We start from the raw sequence: 16,844 nt of genomic DNA on the forward strand, positions 1-16,844 counted from the left end.
TTTTACTTCTTATCGTAAAACTGAACCTCAAATAACTCTAAGTTTGCTCCTTAGTAATTTTTATTTTGGTCTTATGATTCGCTATAGATATGCCTTGGATGCTTGTAGTGGGAGGAGATTTCCTTCATTGCAATGGGGATCAAGCTTTTAATGCCATAAAGAAGTTGGTTGCATCACATGATTCAGCTAATAACTTTGATTCAGCCCTTATTAGCATTTATAATAGATTAAACACTCTTGAGACAAGTGCATCTCGCTTGAATGAAAATTATGGATATGTTCGTAACCGTCTTGATCAAGTTTTAGTGAACTCGAACCTTCATTATGGGATCCTACTATTAAAATTGCTATCGGTGACCAAACTCTTCATGCTAATTGTGATATTATGTCTGAATTTTGCCTAATGCCCAAGAGTATTCATGAATCTTTGAAATTTGGGGATTTGTTGAAGGGGGAGAAGGAATAACTCTTATTGATAACTCTGTTATAATTCCTAAAGGAATAGCTGCGGGTGTGCATACAACCATTCTTGGGAGAAAAATATCCATTGATTGCCTTGTTATTGAATGTGCAGGGACAGGACAAATCACACTCGGAAGATCCCTGCTGAAACTATTGGGAGCAGTCATAGACATGGGAGAAGGCACCCTAAAATTCACCTCTACACCCGGGGGTAGACATATATTCCCTAAACCAAAGAGTAAGAAAAAGAACAAGAAAGGTAAGGGTAAAGCCCAAGGTAATGTCGATGCTCCATCTCTTGATAATACTTGATACACACTTTCTGCGCCTAGCTGAAAGGCGTTAAAGAAAAGCTCTTATGGGAGACAACCCATGTTTTTACTACAGTACTTTTATTTTATATTTGAGTCTTGGAAGTTGTTTACTACTGTAGAAACCTCTCCTTATCTTAGTTTTGTGCATTGTTGTGCCAAGTAAAGTCGTTGATAGTAAGGTTCATACTAGATTTGGATTACTGCGCGATAGCATGATTTCTTTCTTTGTCACGAATTTCGACCTGCCTCTCTGTAGGTAGCTCAGAAAAATACGCCAATTTACGTGCGTGATCCTCAGATATGTACGCAACTTTCATCCAATTTGGGCATTTTCATTTGAGCAAGTCTGGTGCCTCAATAAAATCCATCTTTATGGACTGTTCTGTTTTGACAGATTCTGCCTTTTATTTCGCATATTGCTATGTTGGATGAATTTCTTTGATCCATTAATGTCCAGTAGCTTTATGCAATGTCCAGAAGTGTTAAGAATGATTATGTCACCTCTGAACATGTTAATTTTTATTGTACACTAACCCTCTAATGAGTTGTTTCGAGTTTGGTGTGGAGGAAGTTTTCAAGGATCAAGAGAGGAGGATGATACAATATGATCAAGGAGAGTGAAAGTTCTAAGCTTGGGGATGCCCCGGTGGTTCACCCCTGCATATTCTAAGAAGACTCAAGCGTCTAAGATTGGGGATGCCCAAGGCATCCCCTTCTTCATCGACAACATTATCAGGTTCCTCCCCTGGAACTATATTTTTATTCCATCACATCTTATGTGCTTTGCTTGGAGCGTCGGTTTGTTTTTGTTTTTGTTTTTGTTTGAATAAAATGGATCCTAGCATTCATTGTGTGGGAGAGAGACACGCTCCGCTGTTTGCATATGGACAAATATGTCCTTAGGCTTTACTCATAGTATTCATGGCGAAGGTTGAATCTTCTTCGTTAAATTATATATGGTTGGAATTGGGAAATGCTACATGTAGTAATTCTAAAATGTCTTGAATAATTTGATACTTGGCAATTGTTGTGCTCATGTTTAAGCTCTTGCATCATATACTTTGCACCTATTAATGAAGAAACACCTAGAGCTTGCTAAAATTTGGTTTGCATATTTGGTCTCTCTAAAGTCTAGATAATTTCTAGTATTGAGTTTTGAACAACAAGGAAGACGGTGTAGAGTCTTATAATGTTTACAATATGTCTTTTATGTGAGTTTTGCCGCACCGATTCATCCTTGTGTTTGTTTCAAATAACCTTGCTAGCCTAAACCTTGTATCGAGAGGGAATACTTCTCATGCATCCAAAATCCTTGAGCCAACCACTATGCCATTTGTGTCCACCAAACCTACCTACTACATGGTATTTCTCCGCCATTCCAAAGTAAATTGCTTGAGTGCTACCTTTAAAATTTCCATCATTCGCCTTTGCAATATATAGCTCATGGGACAAATAGCTTAAGAACTATTGTGGTATTGAATATGTACTTATGCACTTTATCTCTTATTAAGTTGCTTGTTGTGCGATAACCATGTTTCCTGGGGACGCCATCAACTACTCTTTGTTGAATATCATGTGAGTTGCTATGCATGTCCGTCTTGTCTGAAGTAAGGGAGATTTACCACTTTAATGGTTAGAGCATGCATATTGTTAGAGAAGAACATTGGGCCGCTAACTAAAGCCATGAATCATGGTGGAAGTTTCAGTTTTGGACATATATCCTCAATCTCATATGAGAACATTAACTGTTGCTACATGCTTATGCATTAAAGAGGAGTCCATTATCTGTTGTCCATGTTGTCCCGGTATGGATGTCTAAGTTGAGAATAATCAAAAGCGAGAAATCCAAAATGCGAGCTTTCTTCTTAGACCTTTGTACAGGCGGCATGGAGGTACCCCTTTGTGACACTTGGTTAAAACATGTGTATTGCGATGATCCCGGTAATCCAAGCTAATTAGGACAAGGTGCGGGCACTATTAGTATACTATGCATGAGACTTGCAACTTGTAAGATATAATTTACATGATACATATGCTTTATTACTATCGTTGACAAAATTGTTTCATGTTTTCAAACTAAGAGCTCTAGCACAAATATAGCAATCGATGCTTTCCTCTTTGAAGGACCTTTCTTTTACTTTTATGTTGAGTCAGTTCACCTATTTCTCTCCACCTCAAGAAGCAAACACTTGTGTGAACTGTGCATTGATTCCTACATACTTGCATATTGCACTTGTTATATTACTCTATGTTGACAATATCCATGAGATATACATGTTACAAGTTGAAAGCAACCGCTGAAACTTAATCTTCCTTTGTGTTGCTTCAATACCTTTACTTTGATTTATTGCTTTATGAGTTAACTCTTATGCAAGACTTATTGATGCTTGTCTTGAAGTGCTATTCATGAAAAGTCTTTGCTTTATGATTCATTTGTTCACTCATGTCATTACCATTGTTTTGATCGCTGCATTCATTACATATGCTTACAATAGTATGATCAAGGTTATGATGGCATGTCACTCCAGAAATTATGTTTGTTATCGTTTACCGCTCGGGACGAGCGAGAACTAAGCTTGGGGATGCTGATACGTCTCCGACGTATCGATAATTTCTTATGTTCCATGCCACATTATTGATGATATCTACATGTTTTATACACATTATATGTCGTATTTATGCATTTTCAGGCACTAACCTATTAACAAGATGCCGAAGAGCCGATTCTTGTTTTACTGCTGTTTTTGGTTTCAGAAATCCTAGTATGGAAATATTCTCGGAATTGGACGAAATCAACGCCCGGGGGCCTATTTTGCCACGAAGCTTCCGGAAGACCGAAGACGTAACGAAGTGGGGCGACGAGGCGGCGACACGCCGGGCGGCGCGACCCGGGCCCCGGCCGCGCGGCCCTGTCGTGTGGGCCCCTCGCGTCGCCCCTTTACCTGCCCTTCCGCCTACAAATAGCCTTCGTCGCGAAACCCCCGATGCGAGAGCCACGATACGGAAAACCTTCCGGAGACGCCGCCGCCGCCAATCCCATCTCGGGGGATTCGGGAGATCGCCTCCGGCACCCTGCCGGAGAGGGGAATCATCTCCCGAAGGACTCTTCACCGCCATGGTCGCCTCCGGAGTGATGAGTGAGTAGTTCACCCCTGGACTATGGGTCCATAGCGATAGCGAGATGGTTGTCTTCTCCTCATGTGCTTCATTGTTGGATCTTGTGAGCTGCCTAACATGATCAAGATCATCTATCTGTAATTCTATATGTTGTGTTTGTCGGGATCCGATGGATAGAGAATACTATGTTATGTTGATTATCAATCTATTATGCATGCTCTCCGTTATTAGTAGAGGCTCTGGCCAAATTTTTGCTCTTAACTCCAAGAGGGAGTATTTATGCTCGATAGTGGGTTCATGCCTCCATTAAATCTGGGACAGTGATAGAAAGTTCTAAGGTTGTGGATATGCTGTTGCCACTAGGGATAAAACATTGATGCTATGTCCGAGGATTTAGTTATTGATTACATTACGCACCATACTTAATGCAATTGTCTGTTGTTTTGCAACTTAATACTTGGAAGGGGTTCGGATGATAACCTGAAGGTGGACTTTTTAGGCATAGATGCATGCTGGATAGCGGTCTATGTACTTTGTCGTAATGCCCAATTAAATCTCACAATATTCATTATATCATGTATGTGCATTGTCATGCTCTCTCTATTTGTCAATTGCCCGACTGTAATTTGTTCACCCAACATGCTATTTATCTTATGGGAGAGACACCTCTAGTGAACTGTGGACCCCGGTCCATTCTTTACATCTGAAATACAATCTGTCTGCTATTGTTCTTTACTTGTTCTTTGCAAACAATCATCATCCACACTATACATCTAATCCTTTGTTACAGACAAGCCGGTGAGATTGACAACCTCATCTGTTTCTTTGGGGCAAAGTACTTTGGTTGTGTTGTGCAGGTTCCACGTTGGCGCCGGAATCCACGGTGTTGCGCCGCACTACATCTCGCCGCCATCAACCTTCAACGTGCTTCTTGGCTCCTCCTGGTTCGATAAACCTTGGTTTCTTTCTGAGGGAAAACTTGCCGCTGTACACATCACACCTTCCTCTTGGGGTTCCCAACAGACGCGTGCTGTACGCGTATCACTCAACAAGCAACTTATTAAGAAATAAGACACATAAGTACATATTCTTCACCACAATAGTTTTTAAGGCTATTTTGTCCCATGAGCTATATATTGCAAAGACAAAGAGTAGAAATTTAAAGGTAGCACTCAAGTAATGTACTTTGGAATGGCAGAGAAATACCATGTGGTAGGTAGGTATGGTGGACACAAATGGCATAGTAGTTGGCTCAAGGATTTGGATGCACGAGAAGAATTCCTCTCAATACAAGGCTAGGCTAGCAAGGTTGTTTGAAGCAAACTCAAGTATAAAAGGTGCAGCAAAGCTCACATATGAACATATTGTAACTATTATAAGACTTTACATGTCTCCTTGTTGTTCAAACACCTCAACCAGAAAATATCTAGACTCTAGAGATCAATCATGCAAACCAAATTTTAACAAGCTCTATGTAGTTCTTCATTAATAGGTGCAAAGTACATGATGCAAGAGCTTAAACATGATCTATATGAGCACAACAATTGCCAAGTATCAAATTATTCAAGACATTATACCAATTACCACATGCGGCATTTTCTGTTTCCAACCATATAACAATTAACAAAGCAGTTTCAACCTTCGCCATGAAAATTAAAAGCTAAGAACACATGTGTTCATATGAACCAGCGGAGCGTGTCTCTCTCCCACACAAGCATGATGAATCAGATCTTATTCAAACACAAACAAAAATAAAAGCACACAGACGCTCCAAGTAAAGCACATAAGATGTGACCGAATAAAAATATAGTTTCAAGAGAAATGACCTGATAAGTTGTCGATGAAGAAGGGGATGCCTTGGGCATCCCCAAGCTTAGACTTTTCACTCTTCTTGATCATAGTATATCATCCTCCTCTCTTGACCCTTGAAAACTTCCTCCACACCAAACTCAAAACAAACTCATTAGAGGGTTAGTGAATAATTAAAAATTCACATGTTCAGAGGTGACACAATCATTCTTAACACTTCTGGACATTGCTCAAAGCTACTGGAAGGTAATGGAACAAAGAATCCATCGAACACGACGAAAGAGGCAATGCGAAATAAAAGGCGAGAATCTGTCAAAACAGAACGATCACGTAAAGACGAATTTTAAAGAGGCATCGAGACTTGCTCAGATGAAAATGCCCAAATTGAATAAAAGTTGCGTACATATCCGAGGATCACGCACGTAAATTGACAGATTTTTCGAGTTACCTACGGAGAACACTGCCCAAATTCGTGACGGCAAGAAATGCGTTTCTACGCGATAATCCAAATCTAGTATTGACTTTACTATCAAAGACTTTACTTGGCACAACAATGCAATAAAATAAAGATAAGGAGAGGTTGCTACAGTATTAACAACTTCCAAGACTCAAATATAAAACAAAAGTACTGTAGTAGAATAAAGACATGGGTTATCTCCCAAGAAGTGCTTTCTTTATAGCCATTAAGATGGGCTCAGCAGTTTTAATGATGCACTCGCAAGAAATAAGAGTTGAAGCAAAAGAGAGCATCAAGAAGCAAATTCAAAACAAATTTAAGCCTAACATGCTTCCTATGCATAGGAATCTTATAAATAAACAAATTCATGAAACATAATGCAACAAGCATAGAAAGATAAAACAAGTGTAACTTCAAAAATTTCAGCATATAGAGAGGTGTTTTAGTAACATGAAAATTTCTACAACCATATTTTCCTCTCTCATAATAATATCCAGTAGCATCATGAGCAAACTCAACAATATAACTATCAAATGAAACATTCTTATCATGAGTCTCATGAATAAAATTATTACTCTCCACATAAGCATAATCAGTTTTATTAGTTGTAGTGGGAGCAAATTCAACAAAGTAGCTATCATTATTATTCTCATCAAGTGTAGGAGGCATAGTATAATCACAATAAAATTTACTGTCCATAGTAGGTTGTATCATAAATGGGAGACATATCATAATCAACATAAACTTTCTCCTCAATACCCGGAGGGCTAAAGAGATCATTCTCATCAAAACCGACCTCCCCAAGCTTAGAATTTTCTATATCATTAGCAACAATGGTGTTCAAAGCGTTCATACTAATATCATTGCTACTAGCATGCAAATAAGGTTCCATAGGTTTTTTAATTTTCGCATTAAACCATTCATGTCTTGACTCGGGAAATAGTACAAAAAGCTCACGAGATGTTTTCCATTATGCCTTACTAGTGTAAAACAAGAAACAAAAAGATGCAATTGCGGGATCTAAAGCAAATAGCTTCGAGCACACACACAACGGCAACGGAAAAGTACTTAGTTACCCGGGACCGGAGTATGAGTGCCTTTTACCTTTCCTCCCCGGCAACGAGCGCCGAGAAAAGTGCTTGATGTCTATGGGTGCTTCTATTCTTGTAGACAGGTGTTGGGCCTCCAAGAGCGGAGGTTTGTAGAACAGCGAGCAAGTTTCCCTTAAGTGGATCACCCAAGGTTTATCGAACTCAGGGAGGAAGAGGTCAAAGATATCTCTCTCAAGCAACCCTGCAATCACGATACAAGAAGTCTCTTGTGTCCCCAACACACCTAATACACTTGTCAGATGTATATGTGCACTAGTTCGGCGAAGAGATAGTGAAATACAAGTGGTATGGATGTATATGAGTGGTAATAACAATCTGAATAAAATATGGCAGCGAGTAAACATGCAACATAACAGTAAATAAACGGAGTTTCGATGCTTAGAAACAAGGCCTAGGGATCATACTTTCACTAGTGGACACTCTCAACATTGATCACATAATAAAACCACTCTACACTCTCTTGTTGGATGATGAACACCACTAATTGTGTAGGGCTACAAGAGCACCTCAATGCCGGAGTTAACAAGCTCCACAACATTCAATGTTCATATTTAGATAACCTTAGAGTGCATGATAGATCATTGCAATTACACCAAGTACTAACATAGCATGCACACTGTCACCATCACACTATGAAGGAGGAATAGATCACATCAATACTATCATAGCAATAATTAACTTCATAATCTACAAGAGATTACAATCATAACCTACGCCAAGTACTACACGATGCACACACTTGTCACCATTACACCGTGGAGGAGGAATAGAGTACTTTAATAACATCACTAGAGTAACACATAGATGAATAGTGATACAAAACTCATATGAATCTCAATCTTGTAAGGCAGCTCATGAGATCATTGTATTGAAGTACATAGGAGAGAGATTAACCACATAGCTACCGGTACAGCCCTTAGCCTCGATGGAGAACTACTCCCTCCTCATGGGAGACAAGCAGCGTTGATGAAGATGGCGGTGGTGTTGATAGAGGAGCCTTCCGGGGCACTTCCCCGTCCCGGCGGCGTGCCGGAACAGAGACTCCTGTCCCCCAGATCTTGGCTTCGCGATGGCGGCGGCTCTGGAAGGTTTCTCGTACCGTGGCTTTTCCGTATCGAGGTTTTAGGTCAGGGGCCTTTAAATAGGCGAAGAGGCGGAGTCGGAAGGCTGATGGGGCAGCCACACAATAGGGGGGCGCGGGCCCTAGCCTGGCCGCGCCGCCCTATCATCTGGGCCCACCAGGGCTCCCCTCTGGTGGCTCTCGGGTGTTCTAGAAGCTTCGTGGAAAAATAGGATGCTGGACATTGATTTCGTCGATTCCGAGAATATTTCCTTACTAGGATTTCTGAAACCAAAAACAGAGAAAACGACAGAATCGGCCCTTCGGAATCTCGTCAATAGGTTAGTTCCGGAAAACGCATAAATATGACATATAATGTGTATAAAACATGTGAGTATCATCATAAAAGTAGCATGGAACATAAGAAATTATAGATACGTTTGGGACGTATCACGGAGGTTGTCGACTCCTCTTCCGACGAGGAGTTCGATGAGTCCACGCAGACATTGGCAACTACTGCGGCCTCCATGATCCACGAGTTCACCTCTAACGCGGAGCCGCAACACCGGGCTGCGTGAAGGGGTGCTCCAAAACCTGCCGCGCAACGAGTGGAAGGGCGAGGCCCGCCTCCACAAGGACTACTTCCACCTCACCAATGCGATCTTCCCGGAAAAATGTTCGGCGCCGATACTGAGGATGTCAAGGGGCCTGTTCTTGGTCATTCTACGGGCGTCAGAAACTACGACCCCTACTTTCAATGCAGGCGCGATGCAACAGGTGCGTTAGGCTTCACCTCGTACCAAAAATGCTCCGCGCTATTCACATGCTCTCATATGGAATGGCTGCGGATATATTCGATGAGTATCTTCGAATGGGTGAGAGCACCTGTCTTGAGGCCATGTACAGGTTTTGCTGAGCCGTGATTGCCGTGTTCGGAGAGTATTACTGTAGGGAGCCAATTGTTGAGGATACAAGGCGCCTCATGTCTATCAACGAGTCTAGAGGCTTCCCAGGAATGATTGGCAGCATAGATTGCATGCATCGGCAGTGGAAAACTGTCCATTTGGATGGCAGGGTGCGTACGGCGGGCATGCGGAGGGAACAACCTGTCATTCTTGAAGTCTGTCATATCTCAAGATTTATGGATTTGGCATTCATTCTTTGGCATGGCCGGTTCCAACAATGACATCAATGTGTTGCACCGATCACCGGTTTTCAACCGGCTCATGCAAGGCAAAGCTCCCCGGGTGAGCTATGAGATCAATGGAAATGCATATGACAAGCCATATTATCTTGTTGATGGCATCTACCCTGACTGGGCCACATTGGTGAAGACTGTCCGTAATCCAAACTCCGAGAAGACGAGAAGGTTTGCGAAGATGCAAGAGGCTTGCAGGAAAGATGTGGGGCGCGTGTTTGGTGTGCTCCAAACTCGGTGGGCATTTGTCCGTCACCCGGCAAGAACATGGTCGCTGAAGACCATGCATGAGGTGATGACATGCTGCGTGATCATGCACAACATGATCGTTGAGAACGATCGTCCTGATGGCCGCAATGAGAACCAATGGGATTTCCAAGGTGAGCTGGTTGCGCCACTTTCTGGAGCTTCATCTTGGCAGGACTATCTACATAGGAATGTAGAAGTCACTGACGAGAACGTCTCCAAACATACCGCAAACGGATCCGATTGAGCATCAATGGACATTGGCCGGCCATGCAGATCATGCCTAGAGGAGTACTATCTTATTTGCATGCAGACTTTTTAAAATTTAAATGTAATAACTATGACTTCGTTGAATATTATTTTGTTGTTTCGAAACTTCATATTTCATGCAAACAAGGAAATGCGTCGCGCCGCTGGAGCCACCCCAAGGTGCAAACGGACGCGCGGACAAAAACGGTCAGACTCGCGTCCGCCGCGCGACGCAAACGAACATTTTGGACGTCCGAAATGCGCAGCGCCGCTGGAGATGCCCTAAGGGCGACGCTTTTCGTCCGTTTGCGTCTGCGCGGACAAAAAACACCCTCCAGCGGGGCGACGCAAAACGTCCGCAGTGTCCGTCCTGACGCAAACGTGGATCAAATATGCGCCAGGAATGCGTCTCTGCGGACGCGTCCGCGCGTCCGTTTGTGTCCGATTGGGCTGCATGCAGCCCTCTCTCCTCCTTTAATCACGCATGCGCTTATTCCTAGCCACACAAACAGAATCTTTCCCTCTCTCTCCTCTCTAATCACGCATGCGGTCAAATAAATGCGTCTCTGCCGCTGAAGAAGGGGCAGACGCATGCGGACATGCTGACGTTTTTTGTGTCCGTGCCAGACGCAAACGGACATAAATATGCATCACCCCGCTGGAGATGCCCTAATGTCTTATAGTCAGCTGACTAGACTCTATTGTACTTACTCTAAGAGCATGAACAATAATACAGCCAGCTCTTGGCTATATGCCTCACCTATAGCTGTTATAAAGTAAGCACTAGTACAATAGCCTGGCTACTAGGTTAGCTCTAGTGAATATTTAAATAAGTTATTGTATTTGCATGCAAGACTGAGAAGCATGCATTTTGTTCTTGTAGCCAACCTAGCGCCTTGCAACAGGCTGCATGCAGGCTGTTAACATCTTGTTTCCTGTGCACAGCCGGCGATAGCCCAAGCGCCCGCTAGAGTCTCTCTCCTCCCTTCTCTTCCTTCCAGCTTAGATTTTGCTGACATGGAATGGCTGAGTAGACTCTATTGTGCTCTAAGACTGCTCATAGTGGGAGTAACTTAGCTAGTAACATCACACACTCCAATGTATTTGGGTGACATGGCATAACAATAAATGAAAAAATAGAGGGAGGTGGTAACTAGCTATGTTACCATAACATCACACACCCCAAGACAAAATGAGTCTACAAATTAATAAATGAGACTTTGCATGATACTACCTCTAAGTTACTTTCCACTATGAAGATAGTAACATAGACTAGTAACTTATGCATGACACCACCTTATGTTACTCTCCACTATGAGCAGCCTAAGAGCAATTCCAATAGTATAGCCAACTGTTGGCTATAACAAGATGTCATATCATTTGTAGTCATCATATAGCTAACATGTACAATAGTTGGCTATAAGAATGTAGTACTTTACTAATATATGGCCCACCTTTCACTCTCACAAGGTGCCTAGGAGCACGTGCAAGAGTCGGCTATTGCATAGTAGCCCACCTCCCTTCTCTCTCCTCTTCTCTCTCCTCCAACTCATCTAAAATATATTATTTAATGTCTTATAGTCAGCTGACTGGACTCTATTGTACTTGCTCTAATTTTTTTTTTTTTGCGAAACACAGTACAATCAAAGACGCTCATACATACGCGTACACACTCACCCCTATGAACGCACACACGCACACCCTACCCCTATGAGCACCTCCAAGAGACTGCGTTGAATAACTCGATCCGGCGGGTCTTGAGATTGACGAAGTCACCACAGAGCGCTCATTGTCGACGGGAACGTCGCCTCCCACTGAAGAATATTTCGCCTTTATGAGACACCAAAGTGTCAAATCTGGGATTTAAACACTGGTGGGCTGGAGGTGCCACTGCCCTCCTAACCATCCAACCACGGGTTGGTTCTCTACTTGCTCTAATAGGTTTAGCTAGCTAGAAGCAGATCGGGATCGCGCGCGTCTAGGCAAGCAAGCAAACTTTGGTCCGAAGCAAAGCTGGCGACCAACTAAGTCGTAAATTCGGAACCGAACCAAACTAGCACGGCCCGATCTGGTGAGCTGCTGCACTGTATGCGGTCCCGGCGAGCCGTCCTGGCTTTTGTTACTGCGATTCTACGTGTCACGTCACATGATGGAGAAGCTCCAATTTTCATCACGACCCACCCAAGCGGCACGGCGACCTCCGCCTCTGGAGAGTGGACCCGCCGCGTCGGGGGACACTCGTCATACGCCAGACGAAAGTTTCCGCTTCCCCGAGGCGCATGCCAGGGGCAGTTCCGTCCGGTCCACCACGTGGACTAACCAACCCACCACTAGCGCGGGGCACACACGTAATTACCTCTCTTCTCCCCGCCCATCTCTCTTTCGCTTTTTGTTTTTGTTTCGTGTACGCAGTACGCGCTCTTCCCTTTTCTCCCTCTCTCCCATCTGCTTTTTGTTGTTCCTTAATTCCTTTGTTCCCCTCCGCCACGAACGAGCTTCCACAAACAAGGGAAAGGGAAAGGGGAAGTTGAAGAAGAGGGAGGAAGCAGAGCTCTGCTTTCTCCTCGACATGGCGCGCGTCCTCCCTCTGAACATTGAGCCGGGGGAGACGCCCAGGTACGCGCTTCTCCGCCTTCTCCGGCCGCTGCAACTTCTGCTTCTTCTACTTTGGGCGAGCTGTTTATTTTCGTGTGGGATAGACTTGCGATTCTGGAGAAATTCGTCGTCTCCTTCCTTCAGGCGTTAGGGCCTAGGTGGTAGTTAGGTTGCGGCCAAACCTAATCTGCTGCATCCATCTCTTATTCTGCTGTTATTACTACTAGCAGCTTAAATAAATTGTTTTACGGTGGGAACAAATCGCGTGTTATTAGCTGCAGAAACACTTCTCCGTAGCAGCTCAGGTTGCGTCCCAGCCAACGGAAATGAAGTCATCATGCGCGTGCTGGGTGGCGCGACCTCTACTATTCTTCGCTTCTATCCCCTTACGATTCGGTATTTTTGTTGGTTTGTTGGACCAAAAATAAAATATGGAGCAGTCAGATATTTGCGAGCTTCCCCCCGCAAATTTTTTTTTGCGAGCTTCTCTTTTATCTGACATGTTGGCCCCACCTGCCGCCGCCCTCCAATTAGCCTGATCCTGCAGCCCGCCCTCCGCCCGTATCCGGGCGGCGGCTCAGGAGGAACGCCGCCCGTCTCCGGCCGCCGCCCACCCGCCCGCCCGCCCGCCCGCCGTTGGAGGAAGCGTTGCGGTATGGGGGTACCTTTTACCACCCTAATCCCATGCCCGGCTGTATTTGGATACGACCCACGCATTAGGACGAACGGCAACAACAGGAAGAGGATCGATCCCTTTCTGAGATTCTTATTAATACCTAACCATGTTAGACTTGTTTATGCTATTACCACTTGTCCTCATTCTCGCTTCTCCAAGTCTTTTCTAAATCCTATCAGTCGCCTTACCATCTGTACACGACTTACCCTAATTTTGCAATGAAGTCGGGACTTGGGATGAGACTGCTTGGATGTTTGATCCAAAGGTTCAGAAAGGTGACCGAGATTTACAGTCAAATAATTCAGGCAACTTACGACGGTCTTATACTCTGATATTGGCTCTGAATTATCTGATTCACTTCTCCTTAGGGGTCATTTGGTTATGTTCTGCACCTGTAGCCAAGTAGATGTTCACCCCTGTGGCCCAGATTTTGCCCAAATTTAGCAGCTTAAATAGTATTGTTCTAGGCCAATAGCAGCAGCAAGTTGGGCATGTGGGATTATGATTTGGATAACCATCATCACATCTCAGCCTTAACCCTACATCTATTACATAAATTCTTCAAATGTATTTGTGTCAGTATCATACCTGACTCTAATATTTCTTGACTTGTAAACAGAGTTGGAGAGACGGTTGCAGGGATGCCAAGCTCTTCAGCTAGGGCATCACTCAACGGAATTGAGCATTCTGAGCACAACATAAAAGACGATGAATACACGAGATTGGTGCCACCAGCTCAACATGCAACAGCTGACATCAACACACAAGTTTTATCTGAGCAACCTAAGCCGAGGCACTTCATTTGGTGGATGAAACTTCTGCTTGGCTGCTTCCTTCTTATGATATTATCTTATATCTTCGTCAAATTTGGAGTCCCATTTGCCTTTGAGAAGGTGAGCACTTGTACTTTTTGTGCAAAAATAGTTCCTTCCATAGATGGTAATATTAGCATAGAACAGCCAGGCAATGGAAATGTGACAAGACTTCCTGTGCCTGGTTGCCTTTCTTGGAAGTTCATAAAATGCCTTTGAGAACCAACTGATTTTGGGTTGTTGGCTGCCTCTTCGGTAACAATTGCAATTTCGGTGTGATGTTTTGCTTGGTTGGCCTTGTCCACCAGGTCTAAAGTTGCATAAGTTACATTTGGGCACAAAGTCCACCTGTCATTCACACTGGGTGCATTTTTTTACTATAATTACAAACTTTGGTCCGGGTGGCATTAGTCTATAAATTTCATGAGAGGATCACAAAGTTGGAGCAGTTATAATGAATCAGAATAAGGACATGCTAAAGCTGGTGTTAACCCAATTCTAATTTAAAAGTTGGGTGGTTCTTTAATATACTGGAATCAGCACCAGTGATCTTTTCATCTGAACAGTTTAGGTCTTTGCCAAACATGTCTTTTCTATGTTCCCCTTTTGTACATTGGCATGAATGTTATAGTTTGTTCATATAATTGGAATGCTTTATCGACTGCATATGTGCCATACTGGACTTTTGAGTGAAATTGTATTTGCAGTTTAGGAAATATCAATCACGCATGTTTCTGAGCTATGCTCTGCATGCGTAATCTTTGAACTTGCTATCTATTTTTCTGAACCGTTTGATTTGAGTTGTTGAAACAGAACATCTATGCTAATATTTATGTGTTTTCCTCTGCTTGTTGCAGGTTCTGTTGCCAATCATGCAGTGGGAAGCAAGTGCCTTCGGCCGTCCAGTATTGGCTCTTGTCCTCGTTGCATCCTTGGCTCTTCTCCCACTCATTTTAGTCCCTTCTGGTCCTTCTATGTGGTTAGCAGGAATGATCTTCGGTTATGGTTGGGGTTTTGTGATTATTATGGTTGGGACTACTATTGGCATGGTTATATCATATTGGATTGGCTCATTGTTCCGTGAACGTCTACATGTAAAATTTCTCATACTTTCTACATGTATTTAGGAGCTACATCTTTTCTCCAAGGAGCTATGCTTCAGTAATCTTCTTTCTCAGCTTCCTTCCTTTTATTGCAGGCATGGCTAAAGAGATGGCCTCAGCAGATAGCTTTAATAAAGCTTGCTGGTGAAGGGAATTGGCTCCAGCAGTTTCGAGTTGTTGCACTATTCAGAATCTCACCGTTCCCGTATACAATTTTTAACTACGCCGTTACGGTGACAGAAATCAAGTTCAGTCCTTACCTATGTGGTTCAGTTGCTGGAATGATACCCGAGGCATTCATCTATATCTATAGGTTAGATGCACATCTCCACAATACAGATAATCATTTACTCAATTTTACATCATTATTTCATTAAATTGAGGCCATTTAGGTTTATATCATCATCCCCTTATGCAATTAACAAATAGCAGATGAATTTTCGATCGCTAACAATTTCTTGCCCAGTACGAGCTCGATAAAGGAGCAGTCCTTGCTAGACAAGTTTCAGAAGCTATACATGTGGCCTCACGATAACTAGGAAGAACTAGTGTTAGTATTTTGTTGTTAATTTAAGCTATACTGTAGCAGTATCCATAAGGTTGGCATGTTGAATAAGGTTGACATGTTGAACCAACTCAAACACAAACAGAAGTCTTGTCTTTTTAGCGGTTTCTCAGTGTACTCAATCTGATTCCCAGAGGTACCACCCAATTAATATTTTGATGAATATGCAAGTAAAACCTATAACAAAACAAACAAAAAGAGAAACTACTTTAATTACAAATCCAGTAGTATAATTTCTGAACAGCAGATCTAAACAAAAAAATTATTATTTAGTGCTAAAAAATTAATAAGTTTAACTGGACACACTTTTTAAGCAGTTATGTCTTTTTGGATTCGAGGTACTATATGTGCTTGTTTTTGATAAGAAAACTTGTGTTGATTTTTGGTACTGATTCATAAGCAATAAGTTAGCAGTATCCACAATGATTGCATGTTGTGACCAACCTAGACATAAAGAGTTGCTGGTGAGTGCGCTAAATCTGGTTTCTAAGATTGCGAACTTACTAATCTTGCTAAATGCTTATGCAGCGGACGGTTAATACGGACGTTGGCCGATGTGCGGTATGGCAACTACAAGATGCCACCTGTGGAGATAGCATATAACATAATCTCGTTTATTGTCGCCGTTGTCCTCACTGTCGCCTTCACAATTTACGCCAAGAGAGCGCTAAATGAAATAAAAAGCTCAGATGAAGAAGCTGATGGGTTGGCTGCACTCAAGAATGACCATGTAGCTTTAGATGTCGTATGACGTCTGTATTCAAGTGGGAGCTGCGTAGAGGAAGCGAGGTGGTGTTATTTGGTCATCGTCTTCTCAGGCTGCCGCAGAAGAGGTGTAGTGTAGGTAGGCTGTGACAGCAGGTGGATTTACCTGTCTAACTCGATACACGTGAATCAGATGTGGCTTTACTTCATTCCTTTCATGTACTTAATAACAAGGATATATGCGGCCGGCATGTGTTGTTGACTGGAGCTTGTTCTGGCTGTTGACGGGTTGGAAATTTGGCCTTGTCTCTAGTTGCATATATTTGCTTAGATGTTGCCGAGTGCATAAAGTTGCTGCCCACAA

General features: G+C 42.9%; 1 protein-coding gene across 1 annotated transcript; it reads left to right on the forward strand.

Moving 5' to 3' along the window:
- The first annotated feature begins 12,568 nt into the window (after positions 1 to 12,568).
- On the forward strand, positions 12,569 to 16,844 carry LOC124702519. Its single transcript, XM_047234667.1, has 5 exons — positions 12,569 to 12,640; positions 13,915 to 14,188; positions 14,965 to 15,201; positions 15,306 to 15,523; positions 16,304 to 16,844. The coding sequence occupies exons 1-5, from the start codon at positions 12,594 to 12,596 to the stop codon at positions 16,524 to 16,526; spliced, it is 999 nt and encodes a 332-aa protein (XP_047090623.1). The 5' UTR covers positions 12,569 to 12,593; the 3' UTR covers positions 16,527 to 16,844.

The sequence above is a fragment of the Lolium rigidum genome, chromosome 3 (assembly GCF_022539505.1).
Source record: "Lolium rigidum isolate FL_2022 chromosome 3, APGP_CSIRO_Lrig_0.1, whole genome shotgun sequence".
NCBI lineage: Eukaryota > Viridiplantae > Streptophyta > Magnoliopsida > Poales > Poaceae > Lolium > Lolium rigidum.